The 16,125-nt window shown below is 39.0% G+C and overlaps 6 protein-coding genes across 6 annotated transcripts; 4 read left to right on the forward strand and 2 right to left on the reverse strand.

Moving 5' to 3' along the window:
* The first annotated feature begins 1,350 nt into the window (after positions 1 to 1,350).
* Positions 1,351 to 3,510, forward strand: LOC108808033 (berberine bridge enzyme-like 26). Its single transcript, XM_018580239.2, has 2 exons — positions 1,351 to 2,118; positions 2,207 to 3,510. Exons 1-2 carry the CDS (start codon positions 1,616 to 1,618, stop codon positions 3,327 to 3,329), a joined length of 1,626 nt encoding a protein of 541 aa, XP_018435741.2. The 5' UTR covers positions 1,351 to 1,615; the 3' UTR covers positions 3,330 to 3,510.
* Positions 3,511 to 4,523: 1,013 nt separating this feature from the next.
* Positions 4,524 to 5,304, forward strand: LOC130495646 (uncharacterized). The gene is made up of 2 exons (XM_056987072.1): positions 4,524 to 4,950; positions 5,033 to 5,304. Exons 1-2 carry the CDS (start codon positions 4,884 to 4,886, stop codon positions 5,302 to 5,304), a joined length of 339 nt encoding a protein of 112 aa, XP_056843052.1. The 5' UTR covers positions 4,524 to 4,883.
* A 56-nt stretch (positions 5,305 to 5,360) lies between these two features.
* LOC130496207 (uncharacterized) lies at positions 5,361 to 6,302 on the forward strand. Its single transcript, XM_056988077.1, has 2 exons — positions 5,361 to 5,708; positions 5,794 to 6,302. The coding sequence occupies exons 1-2, from the start codon at positions 5,444 to 5,446 to the stop codon at positions 5,979 to 5,981; spliced, it is 453 nt and encodes a 150-aa protein (XP_056844057.1). The 5' UTR covers positions 5,361 to 5,443; the 3' UTR covers positions 5,982 to 6,302.
* Positions 6,303 to 6,943: 641 nt separating this feature from the next.
* Positions 6,944 to 9,446, forward strand: LOC108833668 (uncharacterized). Its single transcript, XM_018607079.2, has 3 exons — positions 6,944 to 7,493; positions 7,580 to 7,755; positions 8,652 to 9,446. Exons 1-3 carry the CDS (start codon positions 6,944 to 6,946, stop codon positions 9,444 to 9,446), a joined length of 1,521 nt encoding a protein of 506 aa, XP_018462581.2.
* A 2,409-nt stretch (positions 9,447 to 11,855) lies between these two features.
* LOC108837041 (uncharacterized protein At4g04775-like) lies at positions 11,856 to 12,158 on the reverse strand. The gene has a single exon (XM_018610116.2). It carries the CDS (start codon positions 12,156 to 12,158, stop codon positions 11,856 to 11,858), a length of 303 nt encoding a protein of 100 aa, XP_018465618.2.
* Positions 12,159 to 12,755: 597 nt separating this feature from the next.
* On the reverse strand, positions 12,756 to 14,608 carry LOC108833671 (uncharacterized). The gene is made up of 6 exons (XM_018607081.1): positions 14,474 to 14,608; positions 14,277 to 14,411; positions 14,056 to 14,196; positions 13,622 to 13,959; positions 13,450 to 13,531; positions 12,756 to 13,373 (listed from the first exon to the last, which is right to left on the reverse strand). Exons 1-6 carry the CDS (start codon positions 14,606 to 14,608, stop codon positions 12,756 to 12,758), a joined length of 1,449 nt encoding a protein of 482 aa, XP_018462583.1.
* Between the last annotated feature and the right edge of the window lie 1,517 nt (positions 14,609 to 16,125).

Below are 16,125 nucleotides of genomic sequence, written 5' to 3' on the forward strand. Positions count from 1 at the left end.
AAAATTTATATTGATGATTATGACTAAACGTCAACCAAAATTTGTTAGTAATATATTATTTATTTTCTATAAAAAATTAGATTAAAGGTATGACTGATTTTTCCGCTATCACCCGGAAACACTTTTGTAGTTGGTAGCGGTTGTTGGCGTTTTGCAACAATCATAGAAAACAATATAAAAATTTTAAACCGCTCTAAGCCTCTTAAATTCAAAAACTGATTCCAATTATCGTTTGCAGTTGCACGCAGTTGCGGGAAGGTAATTTTAAAAAAACTATATACATATAAAAATTTAAAATATTTAATTAAAAATTAAATTAAAATAATAGAAATACTAATATATACATTATTATTTTTGGGAAGAGTTTTTGGGTAAATGTTGGTTTATAAAATGTAATAATGCATATATCCCCAAACTATACTATGAAATTTATGAAAGTAGTCAACATACCATATCCTCATTTTAAACTATTCTTTATATATTAGTGTATGTTTTCTAAATAAGTGTGTCATATAGTAAACCACAGTAAATTAATTGAAGTCTTAAACTGTTTATGATAACTATTTTTTGTTTAACCACATGACAGACTGAAGTTATTTTGATTTGGTACATAACGGTTAATATAAGTCAATTACTGTATTAGAAAATAATATAATACCGACGGTATATATTGTGTAATCCAATTATAGGGAATATATATATGTAACCGAATTATAGGAGCTGTTATATTTATTTATAGTGAAATATGAATAAGTCTAAAACTTAAATGACAATATTCGTAAGTAAATAAAAAGTAGAACTTTAAATTAATAGATTAGATGATACATTCCTAAAACGAAAATCTAGAAAAACAAATCATGTCTCTTTAGTTTATTTTGCAAAAGAAAAACCACATACAAACAAAAATAATAGAAATGCAAGGAAACAAAACTTAACGTGCAATTCCAGTTTTCCACAAACAAAAATTAACAAAACCACATATTGACGAGCATGGTTGGTTTAAAACGACGGATTTGATTCTATATGGACGACTTAAAGAATTTATTCGTTTCTAATTTCTACACCTCGTTAAAAATAAACTTGATTTATAATTAAGTACAAACAAAACTAGATCTCGTCGGTATATGAAAGCTTCACCAACCTCAGCTAAAAGGCAAACTGTGTTTCTTGTTTTCATTAATTTGAAAACAATTGAATACATAAAGGCAAAGGAATCAAAAACCTAACGTGCAATTAAAGTCAACTAGTCGACAACATTTTCCTGCCATATGAAACAAAAAAATGGCTGTCTCACTCGTCGTCGAAGACCTAAACTCATCAGCGAAATATTCCTTCTTTCTCTATATATTTACAAGTTTCTTGCCTCTTAACACTCAACGGCTACAGTAACATCTCTAGGTAAGTCACTTTGTTTTGTCTCTTGAGTGGGTTTGTTTTGTAGAATGATGTGTGGAAACTTTGGGATAGAGGACGTATAAACGTTTTTTTGGCCAAAAAGAGAATGTATAAACTTTTAGATTATCTTTCGTAATTATTAATACAATAATGCTGCATATTGTTTGGATTCAATTCAAGAGTACAGCAGCCGAGGAGAGAGACTTCTTGGCGTGGAAAAATGGAAATACCAAAACCAATCCCTGTATATTCATTTCTTTTAATTTTGCCCCTATACTTTTTATTCTACACTGTAACACCAACTTCTTCAGCTCCCATGCAAGATCAATTCATCACCTGTCTCCACGAAAACTCAAATGTTTCTTTCCCACTCGCAGAAACGTTCTTTGTTCCAGCGAAAAATGTCTCTATGTTCAGAGAAGTCCTTGAATCAACCTCACAAAATCTCCGGTTCTTGAGTAAAACCATGCCTAAACCGGAATTCATATTCAAACCGATTGACGTGTCTCACGTCCAAGCTACCATCATCTGCTCCAAGAAACTTGGAACTCATCTTCGTTTCAGAAGCGGCGGTCACGATTACGAAGGCTTGTCCTATGTCTCGGAGATGGAAGAGCCGTTTATATTGATGGATCTATCAAATCTGAGACAAATCAACGTTAATATTAAAGACAGCAGTGCTTGGGTTCAAGCTGGTGCTACTGTTGGTGAACTTTACTACAGGTATAAATAAAGACAATAAAAGTGCTAACACAAAATTACAATTCTTGATATTTGGTAGTTGATCAAGAAACTGTTCTGGTACTTGTAGGATAGCAGAGAAGAGCAGAGTCCATGGGTTTCTAGCAGGTTTGTGCTCAAGCTTAGGCATAGGTGGGCACATAACAGGAGGTGCGTACGGTTCTATGATGAGGAAATACGGTCTTGGTGGAGATAACGTGTTAGACGCAAAGATTATTGATGCCAACGGTAAATTACTAGACAGAAGTTCCATGGGTGAGGATATGTTTTGGGCGATCAGAGGAGGAGGTGGAGCGAGTTTTGGGATTATTCTAGCATGGAAGATCAAGCTTGTTCCTGTTCCAAAAACCGTAACCGTTTTCACCGTCACCAAAACGTTAGAACAAGACGTGGGCAACAAGATTCTTTCAAAGTGGCAAGCGGTAGCAGCTGACAAGCTTGTTGAAGAACTATTCATCAGAGTAATATTCAGCGTAGCTGCAAACAACGGAAGCAAGACTGCGACGACGACTTATAATGCTCTGTTTCTTGGTGATAAAGACACATTACTAAATGTTATGAAGAAAGGCTTCCCGGAACTAGGGCTTACATCGAATGATTGTGTCGAAATGAGCTGGATTGAATCCGTTGTTTACATTTCTGGATTCCCGAGCCAAACGCCGACTGATGTTTTGCTTCAAGGGAAGTCGCCTAATCCAAAGATCAACTTCAAAGCCAAATCTGATTTCGTGAAGAAACCGATTCCCAAATCCGGCCTGATCGGGATGTTCAAGAAGTTGCTAGAAGAAGACTCGGCACTGATGATATGGAATCCTTACGGAGGAGTGATGGCTGAAATTCCTGAGTCATATATCCCTTTCCCGCATAGAAAAGGTGTCATCTTCAAGATCCAGTATGTAACGGCTTGGCCAAACAGCGACAAGAAACCGAGCAGGCACATCAACTGGATAAGAGACATGTACAGTTACATGATGCCATATGTCTCATGCAATCCGCGAGAAGCCTATGTGAACTACCGTGATCTGGACCTGGGAAGGAACAAGAAAAACGCAAAGACGAGCTTTAAACAAGCCCAAGTCTGGGGAGCAAAGTACTTCAAAGACAATTTTAACAGATTGGTGATGATCAAATCAAAGGTTGATCCGGAAAACTTCTTTAGACATGAGCAGAGCATCCCACTTCTGCCCGTCTAAGGCTGAACTCATTATATTATCACAACTATGTGAAATAGTCACAAAGGTACATTGCACCTTGCTTACGAACTTGCAATAAACTAGAAGAAATGGTTGTTCTGCATTTCTTACAAAATGTTCTGGCTATAATAATGTTGATCCATGTGATACTTTATGTCAATTCAAAAACAGATAATTGTTTCTTGTGAATCACTCAAGTGGCTTTTAGTGGTGACAGATCTATAATTTTTTTAGTGAAATCATTAATTATGTAAATTTTAAAATAAAAATTGTTTATTTCAGTTATTTTATAAAAGAGCATACAACATTTAAATTCAAAATAAGAATTATGATATATAATATCTTTTAAGAATACACAGAGATTAGTTTAAAATTAATTTTTCCATATGCAATTTTCTCAAAGTAAATATACACTGAGAAATAGTTATTCAATAGATAATTTTATTATATAAATTAGATTTATCCATCTTTATGGTACTGCCATGTCACTAAATAGGAGAAGAAGATGCCGCCACATGTCCTCTTAGTTTTGTTCAGTTATGTTTCTATTTTATATGAGCAATTAATATTAAGGGTAATTTAGTTAGAAAACCAACTAAGATTGGGTAATTGACAATATACCAAATATATCAAAAGCCAACCGACGCGTCATCACAACCGTTGTTAAAAAGACGAGAATACCCACGACCCTTCGTTCTTCTCTCCTAAGCATTTTAGGTCGTAGAATTATAGGTCTGACACCAGATATATCAAAAAGATTTGGCCAGATAAAATCTAGATTTCGTTTATACTAATAGAGATTGCATCGGTAAACGAAAAAGTACAGTGTTTGGTGATAAGTCTGACGCAAACGGCGTCTCTGTAGACGAAAGCAATCAAAAGATTTACCTGCCATGCGTGTACGAGAAGATCTATTCGAAACTAGTGGGCGTCTATAAAGAAGTTTTAGACGGTTTCTCACTCACAGGCAAACGCAGTTGACTTAACTGGAGAGAAAAGATAAAAGAGTGCAAACACTTTTCATCAAGGTAATCGATGCTTTCTCTTTTGCTGATGAGCTTTAAATGTTTCAAAACGATATCATTGCTAGGTCTCTGTATTTATTTGTTCGAGCATTATATCAACCTTTTTGCAAATGATTGATTACTCCGGTATAAACTGATTGATTTTCGTTAATGTTTTGCATGATGGGTCGTGTATTCATAATCTGGCGAGGTGACTGGAAAAAGAACGCTCAGGAACAGTGGAACTTTGTTCCTAACCATGAAGACTATGGGTTTACTATGTTTCTGGATTCACCTGAGACCCTCGAGTTAATCGATGAAACCGTGAGGGAGAACTACATGCTCGCTTCTGGCACTCCTGTCCTCATAACCTATGGCATGCCCGATTGGATGATGTTCCCCAGTGGACCGTCCCCTCCGATTACGGTTTCCACAACAGCTGATCTTGAGGCCTTACTCTCCCAGAGGCCCTACCCTGCAGAGATAACCCTACTCGTAACCTTTGGAGCAAAGAAAGTGGCAGAGTTTCAATTTCTCTCTCGTGCTCTTCATGATAGGTTCTTTGACCTACGTTGTCGGTTCTGCTCAAAATGCGAGAGATAGAGCAACATATGAGTGTAAGTGCTTTATTATTGTATTTCTTATACACATTAGATACTATTATGGATTGTAAAGTAAACTGTTTTTTTTTTGTTTCAGCGTTGGTTTTCGGAGAAAGGCTTCTTATCAGCGAGAGGGTTATGTCTGAGATATTTGGAGAGCAAGAGATGCTTCTCCTACACCGTGTGGCGCTGGAGATGTCATATGCTGACAGGGTAATGGGACGCCCACGAGTTACAGACGTTCCTCAGGGATTTGAGATCATTCAGCTTGATGATGATGACGACATACTGGAGGCTTCTGAGATAGGCAGTACCGTGAATGGAACCCCTGCAGCAACTGGAGGTAGGGGTTTCGGTTTAACTGGCTAACTAAAATAGGTTCTAGTTTATAATTTATATTATACAGATATTTTGGGTCTTACCTCTTCTGGTTTTATACGTAAGGGAGATTGTTCCTTTTCAGCCTGAGCCACTTGCACAAATCCCAGCCGCAGAAGCACCACCGGTTATGTGGGAAGTTGGCATGGATATGCTCGATTACCCGGAGTTCTACAACGCTCAGAGGGACGGACGACTTGTAACAGCTGACGCAGCTTTCTGGAATGAGATTATCGACGAGAACTATCAGTCTCTAGAAGATGTTTACCTCGTCACCAACAGCAGGAACAGGACATATGCGGGACTGACTATTGGGCAGACATCATCTGCTGACACTGAAATAATTAGCAGTCAGATTGTAGGAGACGTGGCCCCACGCCGGAACGGGAGTGAAGGTAAAGATGTTGTAAACATATGTTAAATTCAGGGTCTTGTTGAAGTACATATATAAGGGAAAATAACACTTCTTTGTTATAACAGGTACTGCAGGTGGTTCTGTTGAAGGAGCTGGAGAACAAGCTAATGACAACAATCCCACACCTATGCCAGGGCCATCACTGACGTTGAGTTTGGCGTGTGGCTCAGGAGAACCGGACGCTCAGCCACTCCCAACTGCTAATGGGGACACCACATCTTCGGAGGAGAGCGTTCTAGAGGGTGGGTTCTGAAGGTTTAATGCGATCAAGTTATAAACTAAATATGTTGCTGTTTCTGTTAGGATATCATGTACTAAGGTAGTGTCTTACGTTTGGACGGTTAAGATAAAGTATAACCTAAGGGGTTGGTTTTTGGGGTTAAACTTTTCTTTAACCGTGGCTGAATCGGAAGGGTTGAATAATTTCTGTTAAGGTTTTTTTAGTCGGGGTGTTGCCGGCATAGATGGACCAAAATTAGGAGTTTAAGAAGGATGTTTTGGGTTGTGAAATATGTTGTACTCGATCCCATAAACATCTTTAATTTTCATGGATTTGTTCCATGTATGTAATGAAATATTGTTATTCGGTTATTTGATTATGTTTGATGTTGCTAAAGATGAAGTTTCTTCTTCTGTGTTAAAACCAAATATATCTTGTTCTGTGAAAACAATCACATTATCTAAGTAGCCGGATATACTAGATGCACAACCGTATTATTCTTTGGTTTGTATATACCAAAAAAATAATATGCGAAAATATAGAGGGTATATAACCGGTTTCAATCGGATTGAACATTGGGTAAGTATGTGTTTAGGGGTTAGAGTAAGGGTTTAGGGTTAGGGTGCAACGTTTAGGGTATACAACATTAAAATTAACGAACATTTTAAAAAAGGAATAACTTTTTGATTAGCCGGTTAAGTGAACTAGATTTACTGTTTTAAATTTTAGTGAGCGGCCAAACAATTTTTTTAAAAAACCGGTTAAGTCAAACTTCATTAATTCCTAAACCGGTTAAGTCTATGTCAATTTGTTATGTATATAATTGTCAGTTTATCATTCTCATATTTTGGCAGAAATCCTCTTTTAAAAGTGTTACATTACTGTACCCATTATTTTTTTGGACTGGTAATCACGAAAGGTTAACGAAAACATTTTATTGTTTCACTAAAGGTGAGGATCTAGATGATTATGGAGCTTCACTCCAAGTTGGAATGATGTTCAGGAACCGTGACTCATTCAAGCAGCATATGGCTATGTTTGCAATAGCCAATAAGTTTTGCTACCGGCACGCAAAGTCTGATCCAAGCATGATGGTATTGAAATGTATAAGCTCATCTTGCCAATGGCGTGTGTACGCAATCAGGTTAAAGGACTCGGATGTATTTGAGGTGAGGAAAGTTGACCCCATTCATTCCTGTTCCATAACGGACCGGGGTGGATACCAAGGCCAAGCGACATCAGCGGTAATAGGAGAATTGATGAAGACTAAATATGATGGAAACGGAATCGGACCCAAGCCAACTGAAATTCGAAGGATGATGCGCGGTGACCATGATGTCTCTATTTCATACTGGAAAGCGTGGAAGTCAAGGGATATGGCTGTGGATAATGGACAAGGAACTTGTAATGATTCTTACAAAAGACTACCGTCGTACCTGAATAACCTTGTGTTGGCCAACCCGGGATCTTTGGCGAATTTGCACACCGAGCAAGGGGATGGAGGTGGACACAGATTTAAATGCATGTTCCTCGCATTGGGAGCATGTGTTGAAGGATACAAATACATGAGGAAGGTGGTTGTGGTTGATGGGCACATCTAAAGGGAAGGTATGCGGGTTGTCTACTAACAGCATCAGCTGAAGATGGTAACCACCAAATATTCCCGTTGGCCTGCGCCGTTGTGGATAGCGAGAATGACAAGTCCTGGGAGTGGTTTTTCCAAAATTTATCAGCATTTGTCCCTAATGAGAGTGGATTGGTCCTCGTATCTGACAGACATCCCTCTATCTACAAAGCTATCAGCCAGGTAATTTTCTAAAATCATTTCTTGATGTTTGCATTGTAGTTAACCAGTAATCAACGTATTTAGCTCGGTGCTTGTATTTTTAGCCTGACATTAAATACACAACTTGGCTAAAGGTGTTATGAACCAGATTTTGAAAGTAGTGATTGTCAAATTGTATTATTGGAATCCTAAATCCTATACCGGAACAGTAAATACTGAACCCTTAACACCCACATCTCAAACCCATACTTATCAAGTGTGCAATCTCCAGTTATCTATTATTTAGGTGTATCCATTACTACTAATAAAAAGGTATTGCATCTCACTTAGCCGGCGATATTAAAGAGCTGATCATTTTCACACCAAACCAATAATTTTCATTCAATATCATTTGGAGATGTTTGTATTTCAGTTAACCAGTAATCAACGTTGTTAGCTGAATCTTTGTTATTTGTAGCCGGATATTGAGTGTACTCAATGGCTAAAACTATTACGAACCGGATATATAATGAACTCGTTGCCATTGTTGTTTTGCAGCCACATAATTTTGTTCAAATTTTTACTGAACCCTTAACACTACCACCTCAAACCCATACTTACCCTAATTATAAAATGTGCAATCTGATTGAATATACACGTGATGTATATAATTACCAAGTTTGCTTTTCTTTAGGTGTATCCATTAGTACTAATAATACGAAAATGCATCTAACTTATCCGGCTACATTATAAGATCTGATCATTTTCACACCAAACCAATGATTTCGAAATATCCTTTCTTGATGTTTGTATTTAAGTTGTTATCCAAGTTTTTAGCTGAAACTTTGTTATTCGTAGCCAGATATTCAGTGTAATTATTGGCTAAACATATTAGGAACCGTATATTGAATGTACTCGTCGCCATTGTGGTTTTACAGGTGTATCCGAGTGCAGGGCACTGCATATGTGTTGTACATCTGAAGAGAAACATAAGGACCAATTTTAAAGAGAGACATTTGGGACATCTGGTTGCAAAGGCGGCTAGGGCGTACAGGTTGAACGATTTCTATGTAACATTCAACAAGATTAAAGTCATGGATCCTTCTTGTGCAGCATACCTAATCGAGATAGGTTTTGAACATTGGGCAAGGTCTCATTTCCCTGGAAACCGGTACAATGTAATGACAAGCAACTTGGCTGAGTCTTGGAATTCGGTCCTTTGCAAAGCGAGGGAGTTTCCCATCATACAGCTGCTTGAGTTCATCTCTGAGAAGATTATGACATGGTTTGCTAAGAGGAGTGAGGTGGCAACCAAGTGTGGCAGAGAGCTGGCACCGCACATTGAACAACAGCTAACGAACAACTTTGAGAAGAGTGGGGGTTACGAGGTCCTCGACATAGCTGACATGGAATACGCAATCCGGAACAAGTATGGCGTAAGCTTTCATGTGAACCTAAGCACAAGGACTTGCAGCTATTTTGAGTTTCAGATGCTGGGAATTCCATGCTCTCACGCAATTTCTGCAGCTCTGAAAGCAAAAATCAGTGTGAACGACCTCGTTTTGGATGAATACAAGGTTGCCTTCCTCAAGCATGCTTACGAAGGAACTATCCACCCCGAAACAGGGCCAATTGGGGGGATTCCAATGCCCTGGGTAATTACCGACCCCCAGTTAGGTCCACCAGCAACTAGACGCCCCCCAGGGAGGCCAAAGAAGCTGAAGTATTTCTAAAGGAGAGAGAAAAAGGTACGTGCATACACACATTTGTATGAAATGACACTTATATTACTTGATAATCTTCAAGTAACACAACAAATACGAATATGAAAGCAGGTTAAATGCGTTCGACGAAGGATCTCATGCAGCAGGTGCAAGGGCTTAGGACACAACAAGGCCATTTGCAAGAACCCCATATAAGTAAAACCGGGAGTATGTAATGAGAGATCTTTAGGCGAGGGGCAGACTTGTATTGGATCGTTGGAGGATGAAGATGGTGAAATAAGTTACTAGTAATGTTTAATATTCCGATCATAGAACCATCTGGGGGTATGTAGGGGATTAGGATAAACGCTTTGTCATGTTAAATAAAAAGTTCTCTTCTTTTAATATAAGCAATGTATGGAAAAATACCGCCATATAGAATAGAGTCTTTCACTTTAACATAGACAGATAACTTGCTTCATTACTAAGAAGAGGTAATTATTACCCGTCTACAATATTCAAATGTGGTCCAAGTATAATGATTCATGGTATTAATGTTTTTTAACTGAACAAAATGTGGTATTAGCCGGTTAAACGAATGTATGAGATACGTACAATTTTATTTAATTTACTCTTCCGGTAAACACTAAACCCAAGAAAAATACATGTATACCGAAAACCCAATAAACATGGGAATCCTAAACCCTTGAAAAACTTGTACATCTTAAACCCTAAACCCTAAACACTAAACCCTAAACCCTAAACCAAAAACAAAAACCATTAACCCTGAACCCAAACTTAAACCGTAAACACTGAAGCCTCAACGGTAAACAAAATAACACATATAAACCTGGGTCTTAGCCGGCTATTAACATAGACAGATAACTTGGTTCATTACTAGGAAAAGGTAATTATTAGCCGTCTACAATATTCATATGTGCTCCATGTATAATGATGCATGGTATTAATGTTTTTAATTGAACAGAATGTTGTATTAGCCGGTTAAACGAATGTATGAGATACGTATAATTTTATTTCATTTACTCACGTAAACACTTAACCCAAGAAAAATACATGTATACCCAAAACACAATAAACATGGGAACCCTAAACCCTTGAAAAAACTTGTAAACCCTAAACCCTTTACCCATAACCCTAAACTCTAAACCCTAAACCCATAGCCCTAAACCCTAAACCCATAACACTAAACCCTAAACCCTATACACTAAACCCTAAACCCTAAACCCTGAACCCTAACCCATTAACCATAAACCCTAAACCTTAAACCATAAACCCTAAACCCTAAACCATTAACCCTAAACTCAACAGTCAAAACCCTAAACACAAAACCCAAACCATACATGGTATACTCTAAATCCAAAACCCAAAACCCAAAACTAAAACCATAAACCCTGAACCCAAACCTAAACCGTAAACACTAAAGCCTCAACGGTAAACAAAATAACACATATAAACCTGGGTCTTAGCCGGCTATTAACATAGACAGATAACTTGGTTCATTACTAGGAAGAGGTAATTATTAGCCGTCTACAATATTCATATGTGCTCCATGTATAATGATGCATGGTATTAATGTTTTTTAACTGAACAAAATGTTGTATTAGCCGGTTAAACGAATGTATGAGATACGTACAATTTTATTTCATTTACTCAGATAAACACTTAACCCAAGAAAAATACATGTATACCCAAAACACAATAAACATGGGAAACCTAAACCCTTGAAAAAACTTGTAAACCCTAAACCCTAAACCCTTTACCCATAACACTACACCCTAAACCGTAAACCATAAACCCTAAACCCATAACACTAAACCCTAAACCCTATACACTAAACCCTGAACCCTAAACCCTAAACCCTAACCCATTAACCTTAAACCCTAAACCCTAAACCATTAACCCTAAACTCAACAGTCAAAATCCTAAACACAAAACCTAAACCATACATGGTATACTCTAAACCCAAAACCCAAAACTAAATCTATAAACCCTGAAACCAAACCTAAACCGTAAACACTGAAGCCTCAACGGTAAACAAAATATGTGTCTAGCCGGTTATTAATTAGTTTGTTTTAAATGTTGCATTGATTAGCCGGCTACACACATGTAGGAGATATCTAAATAATTATATTGCAAGGATGACACAATATCTATACCATAAACCAATTTAATTAGACGGCTATTATATTTTACATCAGGTTAGCAAAGACTTAATCCGGGTATTTATTAAGTTGGCATCTTCATATATATTGATTAGCCGGTTATACAAAGATATAAGATAGCTAAATATTTATAGAACATTCAATACACAATACAGTTATCCTTACAGGACCCAACATTCAAACACATTACAACAGGTTAGGAAATTACATGGGTAGAAAGGAATGCTCATAAACACTAGATCAGACCTAACACGGCCTACTTTCTCAGATGCTTAGAGAAGGCCGCCACCACTTCGATAATCTCGGTTAAGTCTTTCTTAAAGTCAAGAAGTTGTTCCTTGATTTCTACCATCCCATTCTCCATCTCCGTTTGTTTTGCTGCCAAGACTTCAAGCTCCTCCACAAACGCCTCATCAGCCCACTTAAACAAATGGTTTTCACCAAAAACAACCCCGCATCTATAGAATCTACGACCAGGATTTTCCTTTGTTTTAGATGTTAAAAGAACTGTCAATGCTCCACACGGGCACATACGTGGAATTCCAGGACCCATTTCCATCTTAATACCCAAAAGAAACGAACAGAACATTAGGACCTTGGGGAAATCAGTGAGAATAATCAAATATGCGGAAATAAGAATGATATAAAATAACAATTGGAGTTGGCAAAAAATCACCTTATACGAAGATATATGGGACTTGCCTCCGCCTGCTCCCTCCTACCTCGTGTAATTGGAAATACAAATAAGTCTCTCACTTAGATTTCTAACCTAGGTTAAACCCGGCTGGTTAAATAGGAAAAAACCCTAAATGAACAGTAGAATAATAATGGGCCAATTTCTTATCAACAAGTGACCGTAGCCCAATTATCTTCAAAATATAGGCCCGTTTGTACATAACAGTTTGAGAGGGTATGGATGTTGGACTTACAACTTTGTACTAATCGAGGAAGTTTATAAATTAGCCGGTTACGCGCAAAGCCCGTATACATTTCAAGAAATTCGAAAATGTAGGGATGTAAATCAGACAAAAGATGGGAAATAAAAGCTCCGTAAAATAGATTGTCTTAAAGATGCAAGAAACATAACACAAACAGAATTCAACAAATAGGAGTTGTTCATGATTCGGATAGTTAACTAAAAAAAACACTTTGTTGATCATAGAGGTCCGACAGATGCCTCATAAAGAGTGACAACCAGCCTCTCCACATGGCTGTCTATAACATCTGGTGTAATGCATTTACAAGCATCGATGCCCCCCATCGCGTGCGCTTGGATGAAAAGGACGGATGATACAGCAGAGTCATTGAGTTCTTTTTGCTGAGGGATGGTACGGGGCCTTTCAATTGCCATTGCCTTGCAGTCTCTGGTTCCAACCTGCCTGCCCACCTGCTTCAGAAAATATGGAAACATCAATGCTACAGGTCTTACTTCTTTGTTCATCATGTACTCTGTCCTTTGCGAGATGTTGCAGTCAAACACAGTGACGCTCCAGGTTCCGCAATCCACACAGATGCCAACCCAATACTTCTTATCCAGGTAGAATGGAAAATAAATACGGACAACATCAGCGTAACCCGGAAGCTTGGTAAACATCTCTACAACACTCCCACTGAACTTGTAGCTTTCTTTTTTTGCATGCTTCGAGAACTTGGTGTACATTTTGGTAAACTGCGAGACGAACAGTGTGTCCATGAAAACAGAACTGGCGTGTTGGTTTGCAGATGACGCCGAGCGGAGCAATGAACTGGTGTGGAACATAAGCACATCCATGACCTATTTAAAGCATATTTTGGCACACAAGTAAGTGATATACACGAAAACGAAGGGAGACATATTTGGAGGAACAAACCTTGGCTGATACTTGGTTTTCTCTCTGAACGACGTCGTAGAGTTCGTTGCTCCAAATATTCCCCTTCTCAGTTGTTATTTCACTATTGCAATGAGTAGTGAAATATATTTAGCCGGCTAATAATTTTGGCGAACAGTTACATATAAAAATAGCCCTCTAAGTTTCAACTTACAAAGGCATCTTCAGCTTCTCCATTAAAGCTGCAAATTTGGCCGAGTAATCAATGTTACCTCCATGGTAGATAGCATCAGCCACAGCCTTTCTGGCACGGTTCAGAAATCCTTTGTCACACTCGTACTCTCCCATAAGTGCCTTCGTTGGTACCTTTTGCCTCTTGCTTTTCCTACACCCATCTCCTTCGGCGTCAGTTACCTCTAAGTTGCCTTCATCAATAACTTCCTGGTCAATTTGCTGGTTCACAGTGGCGTCCGTTGTATTAACCACAACAGCCTCCTGCGTAAGGCCAAGCGAGAAAGTTGGGTTGGGAAATACCAAAGCTGGATCAAGAGGCTGCATATTTTTGAAAATTATACAAAGCATTAAGAGAAAGTTGGGAAGAGATGGTCAGTTATGGCACAGGATAGGATGTTCTCAAATGTTACTTACTGATTCCAGTACGTTCTCTGTCTGTGGACTTTGTAAATGATCATCATCCGATGACGTCTGTTTTGCACCCACGCCTTCCTCGCAAGCATCGTTAGAGACACCATCAACACCCGTGTTTGGTTCTAACCCAATATCACCATCCTGTACATAGTTTATATTAGCCGGTCAATCACGTTATTGAATGTTGGTAATCAGTGTTAGCCATCTATGAAAATACTTACATCAGCAGCTGGAATGGATGACTTGTTTGCAAAGTTGATTGCATTTCCGATTATGGTTGTCGAATCGGGGATTGTCTGAGTGGCCGCATCCACGGTAGGGGGGCGAAAAGACGTCTCCACAGAGGGAACTGGTGGCTTGAAGTGAACTTGAGTATTTCATCAGAGAGTGTTTTGATTTGGCGAGCATTATCTTGAACCATTCCAAACACGTCGTTGATGTTTAGAAGGATGGTTTCCGTGAACCCGTTAGCTGATTCCTGGATGGTTGATATGCCGCTATGTACAAGCTGGAATTCCTCCTTCAGTTTGTCCCTCACGACGGAAGCCAACATATCTACGTCCACTCCATCTTGGCCTGATAAGAGGTCCCGGTCTTGGATTTAGCATTCTTGCGGTTAACAATTTCAGCTTTGCACTCTTCCCGCAGCCGCATAACATCTTGAATGGTTGCCCCACCAACAAAACATTGATTGCTGAAACCAAAACGATTCTCTACTAACCCCACCATATTTTAAACACCAACGTCTTCTTCGTCGTCTGACCATTGATAAACCTCTGCTACAGATGTCTCCCCATTGGCATCTAGCATGATAGACTCAACAAATGCCTGCAATGGAGAAACCAGATTCATGAAACCATTTACCATTTCTAATCTATGTAAAACCGAGAGGATGTAACAAGAACCTTCGCTGCAGCATCTGTGTCCCGGGCGTGACCAGGGCTGATGTTTTTCCTCTCGCCTTTGTCAGACTCTAAAGTATTGTCGTTACCACCGGTTTCACCGTCTGAACCAAAAGAACTTCCTTCTTGCACAACTTCAGTTAGCGAAGGAACACATTCCACGATAACAAGTTGCAGAGCTAGAACAAATCCCTTGAGTGCAATTGTGTTTTGGAGGAGTGAAACTTCCTTTCTCTCCTTGATGCTGCTCATCAACATATCGAAAGAGAGCCGGCCCCAAGGGTATGCGAGAAAAGCTTCAAAATCCTTGATCAACTCAGCGTGTTCTTGAGAAATGCGATGTGAGTGTGTTGTTGGGAGAACAACGGCGGCAAGTAAACAGAGATATGCATACTTCAGCCTGATGTCTCTATCAACAACCGTTTTCTTGGCCAACATCTTGACAACAGACGATACGGGGACGTCTCTTAGCGATCCAAACAGTTCTCCCCAATATGGTTTCTCTTCCATGAAGTTCTTCGATTTTTTCTTGCACCGTTTGGGTAATTTGCTGCAGTTAAGCCCCATTACCATAGCAAACTCTCGGATTGAAAACCTAATTGGTTTTCCGGCGAACAAGAACCAAACCTCATGCTTCTTCAACACTTTAAGCTGTCTGGAAAGTAAATACCTCCCAAACCTCCCGGAGAAACTGGGTTTGTCGGCGATCTCAATCAATCGGCCAAATTGAGAACCCCTTATGTGGTCCCCTTCTGCGGGATCGAGGGCATTAAGTATTTCCCTAATCGCGCCTGCTTTATGATAAGGGGTAACCCTAACGCCGGCGGGTTCTTCTCCGAAAGCGAACAGCCGTTCCGGCAGACGGCAAGTTGGTCGCCGTGTTTCGTTGGGATCTTCCATCGAGAGCTTTCGTTCAAGAAAAATGGTTTTCTTTTTGGAAATAAGGAACAGAGAGAAAATGTGAAGTTTGGGTAATAGGTGACAACTTTTGGTTTTCGAAAAGGGGCATGCGTCTGACCACCAGTAACTGTTGCGCACAGACTGACAATATTGATATGGGAGAGAAAAGATCTTGGCGTATCACAATAGAAGATCCGGTACCCATTTTTTTCAGGTTTCTCAAGTAGGGGTAGCAGTGTAAAAGGACTTCGTGAATAGTCCAAGACAC

This window comes from Raphanus sativus, chromosome 6 (assembly GCF_000801105.2).
Source record: "Raphanus sativus cultivar WK10039 chromosome 6, ASM80110v3, whole genome shotgun sequence".
Taxonomy (NCBI): Eukaryota; Viridiplantae; Streptophyta; class Magnoliopsida; order Brassicales; family Brassicaceae; genus Raphanus; species Raphanus sativus.

What these genes read in the sequence shown, in the direction of transcription:
- LOC108808033 (XM_018580239.2), top strand. Translation starts at nt 1,616, where the DNA reads ATGGAAATACCAAAACCAATCCCTGTATATTCATTTCTTTTAATTTTG. An exon ending in GTTGGTGAACTTTACTACAG is followed by an intron (nt 2,119 to 2,206) that starts GTATAAATAAAG and finishes TGGTACTTGTAG; the next exon opens with GATAGCAGAGAAGAGCAGAG.
- LOC130495646 (XM_056987072.1), top strand. Translation starts at nt 4,884, where the DNA reads ATGATAGGTTCTTTGACCTACGTTGTCGGTTCTGCTCAAAATGCGAGA. An exon ending in AGATAGAGCAACATATGAGT is followed by an intron (nt 4,951 to 5,032) that starts GTAAGTGCTTTA and finishes TTTTTGTTTCAG; the next exon opens with CGTTGGTTTTCGGAGAAAGG.
- LOC130496207 (XM_056988077.1), top strand. Translation starts at nt 5,444, where the DNA reads ATGTGGGAAGTTGGCATGGATATGCTCGATTACCCGGAGTTCTACAAC. An exon ending in ACGCCGGAACGGGAGTGAAG is followed by an intron (nt 5,709 to 5,793) that starts GTAAAGATGTTG and finishes TTGTTATAACAG; the next exon opens with GTACTGCAGGTGGTTCTGTT.
- LOC108833668 (XM_018607079.2), top strand. Translation starts at nt 6,944, where the DNA reads ATGTTCAGGAACCGTGACTCATTCAAGCAGCATATGGCTATGTTTGCA. An exon ending in GTTCCTCGCATTGGGAGCAT is followed by an intron (nt 7,494 to 7,579) that starts GTGTTGAAGGAT and finishes GTCTACTAACAG; the next exon opens with CATCAGCTGAAGATGGTAAC. An exon ending in TCTACAAAGCTATCAGCCAG is followed by an intron (nt 7,756 to 8,651) that starts GTAATTTTCTAA and finishes GTGGTTTTACAG; the next exon opens with GTGTATCCGAGTGCAGGGCA.
- LOC108837041 (XM_018610116.2), bottom strand. Translation starts at nt 12,158, where the DNA reads ATGGAAATGGGTCCTGGAATTCCACGTATGTGCCCGTGTGGAGCATTG.
- LOC108833671 (XM_018607081.1), bottom strand. Translation starts at nt 14,608, where the DNA reads ATGTTGGCTTCCGTCGTGAGGGACAAACTGAAGGAGGAATTCCAGCTT. An exon ending in TCAACGACGTGTTTGGAATG is followed by an intron (nt 14,412 to 14,473) that starts GTTCAAGATAAT and finishes GTTCACTTCAAG; the next exon opens with CCACCAGTTCCCTCTGTGGA. An exon ending in CATCCATTCCAGCTGCTGAT is followed by an intron (nt 14,197 to 14,276) that starts GTAAGTATTTTC and finishes AACTATGTACAG; the next exon opens with GATGGTGATATTGGGTTAGA.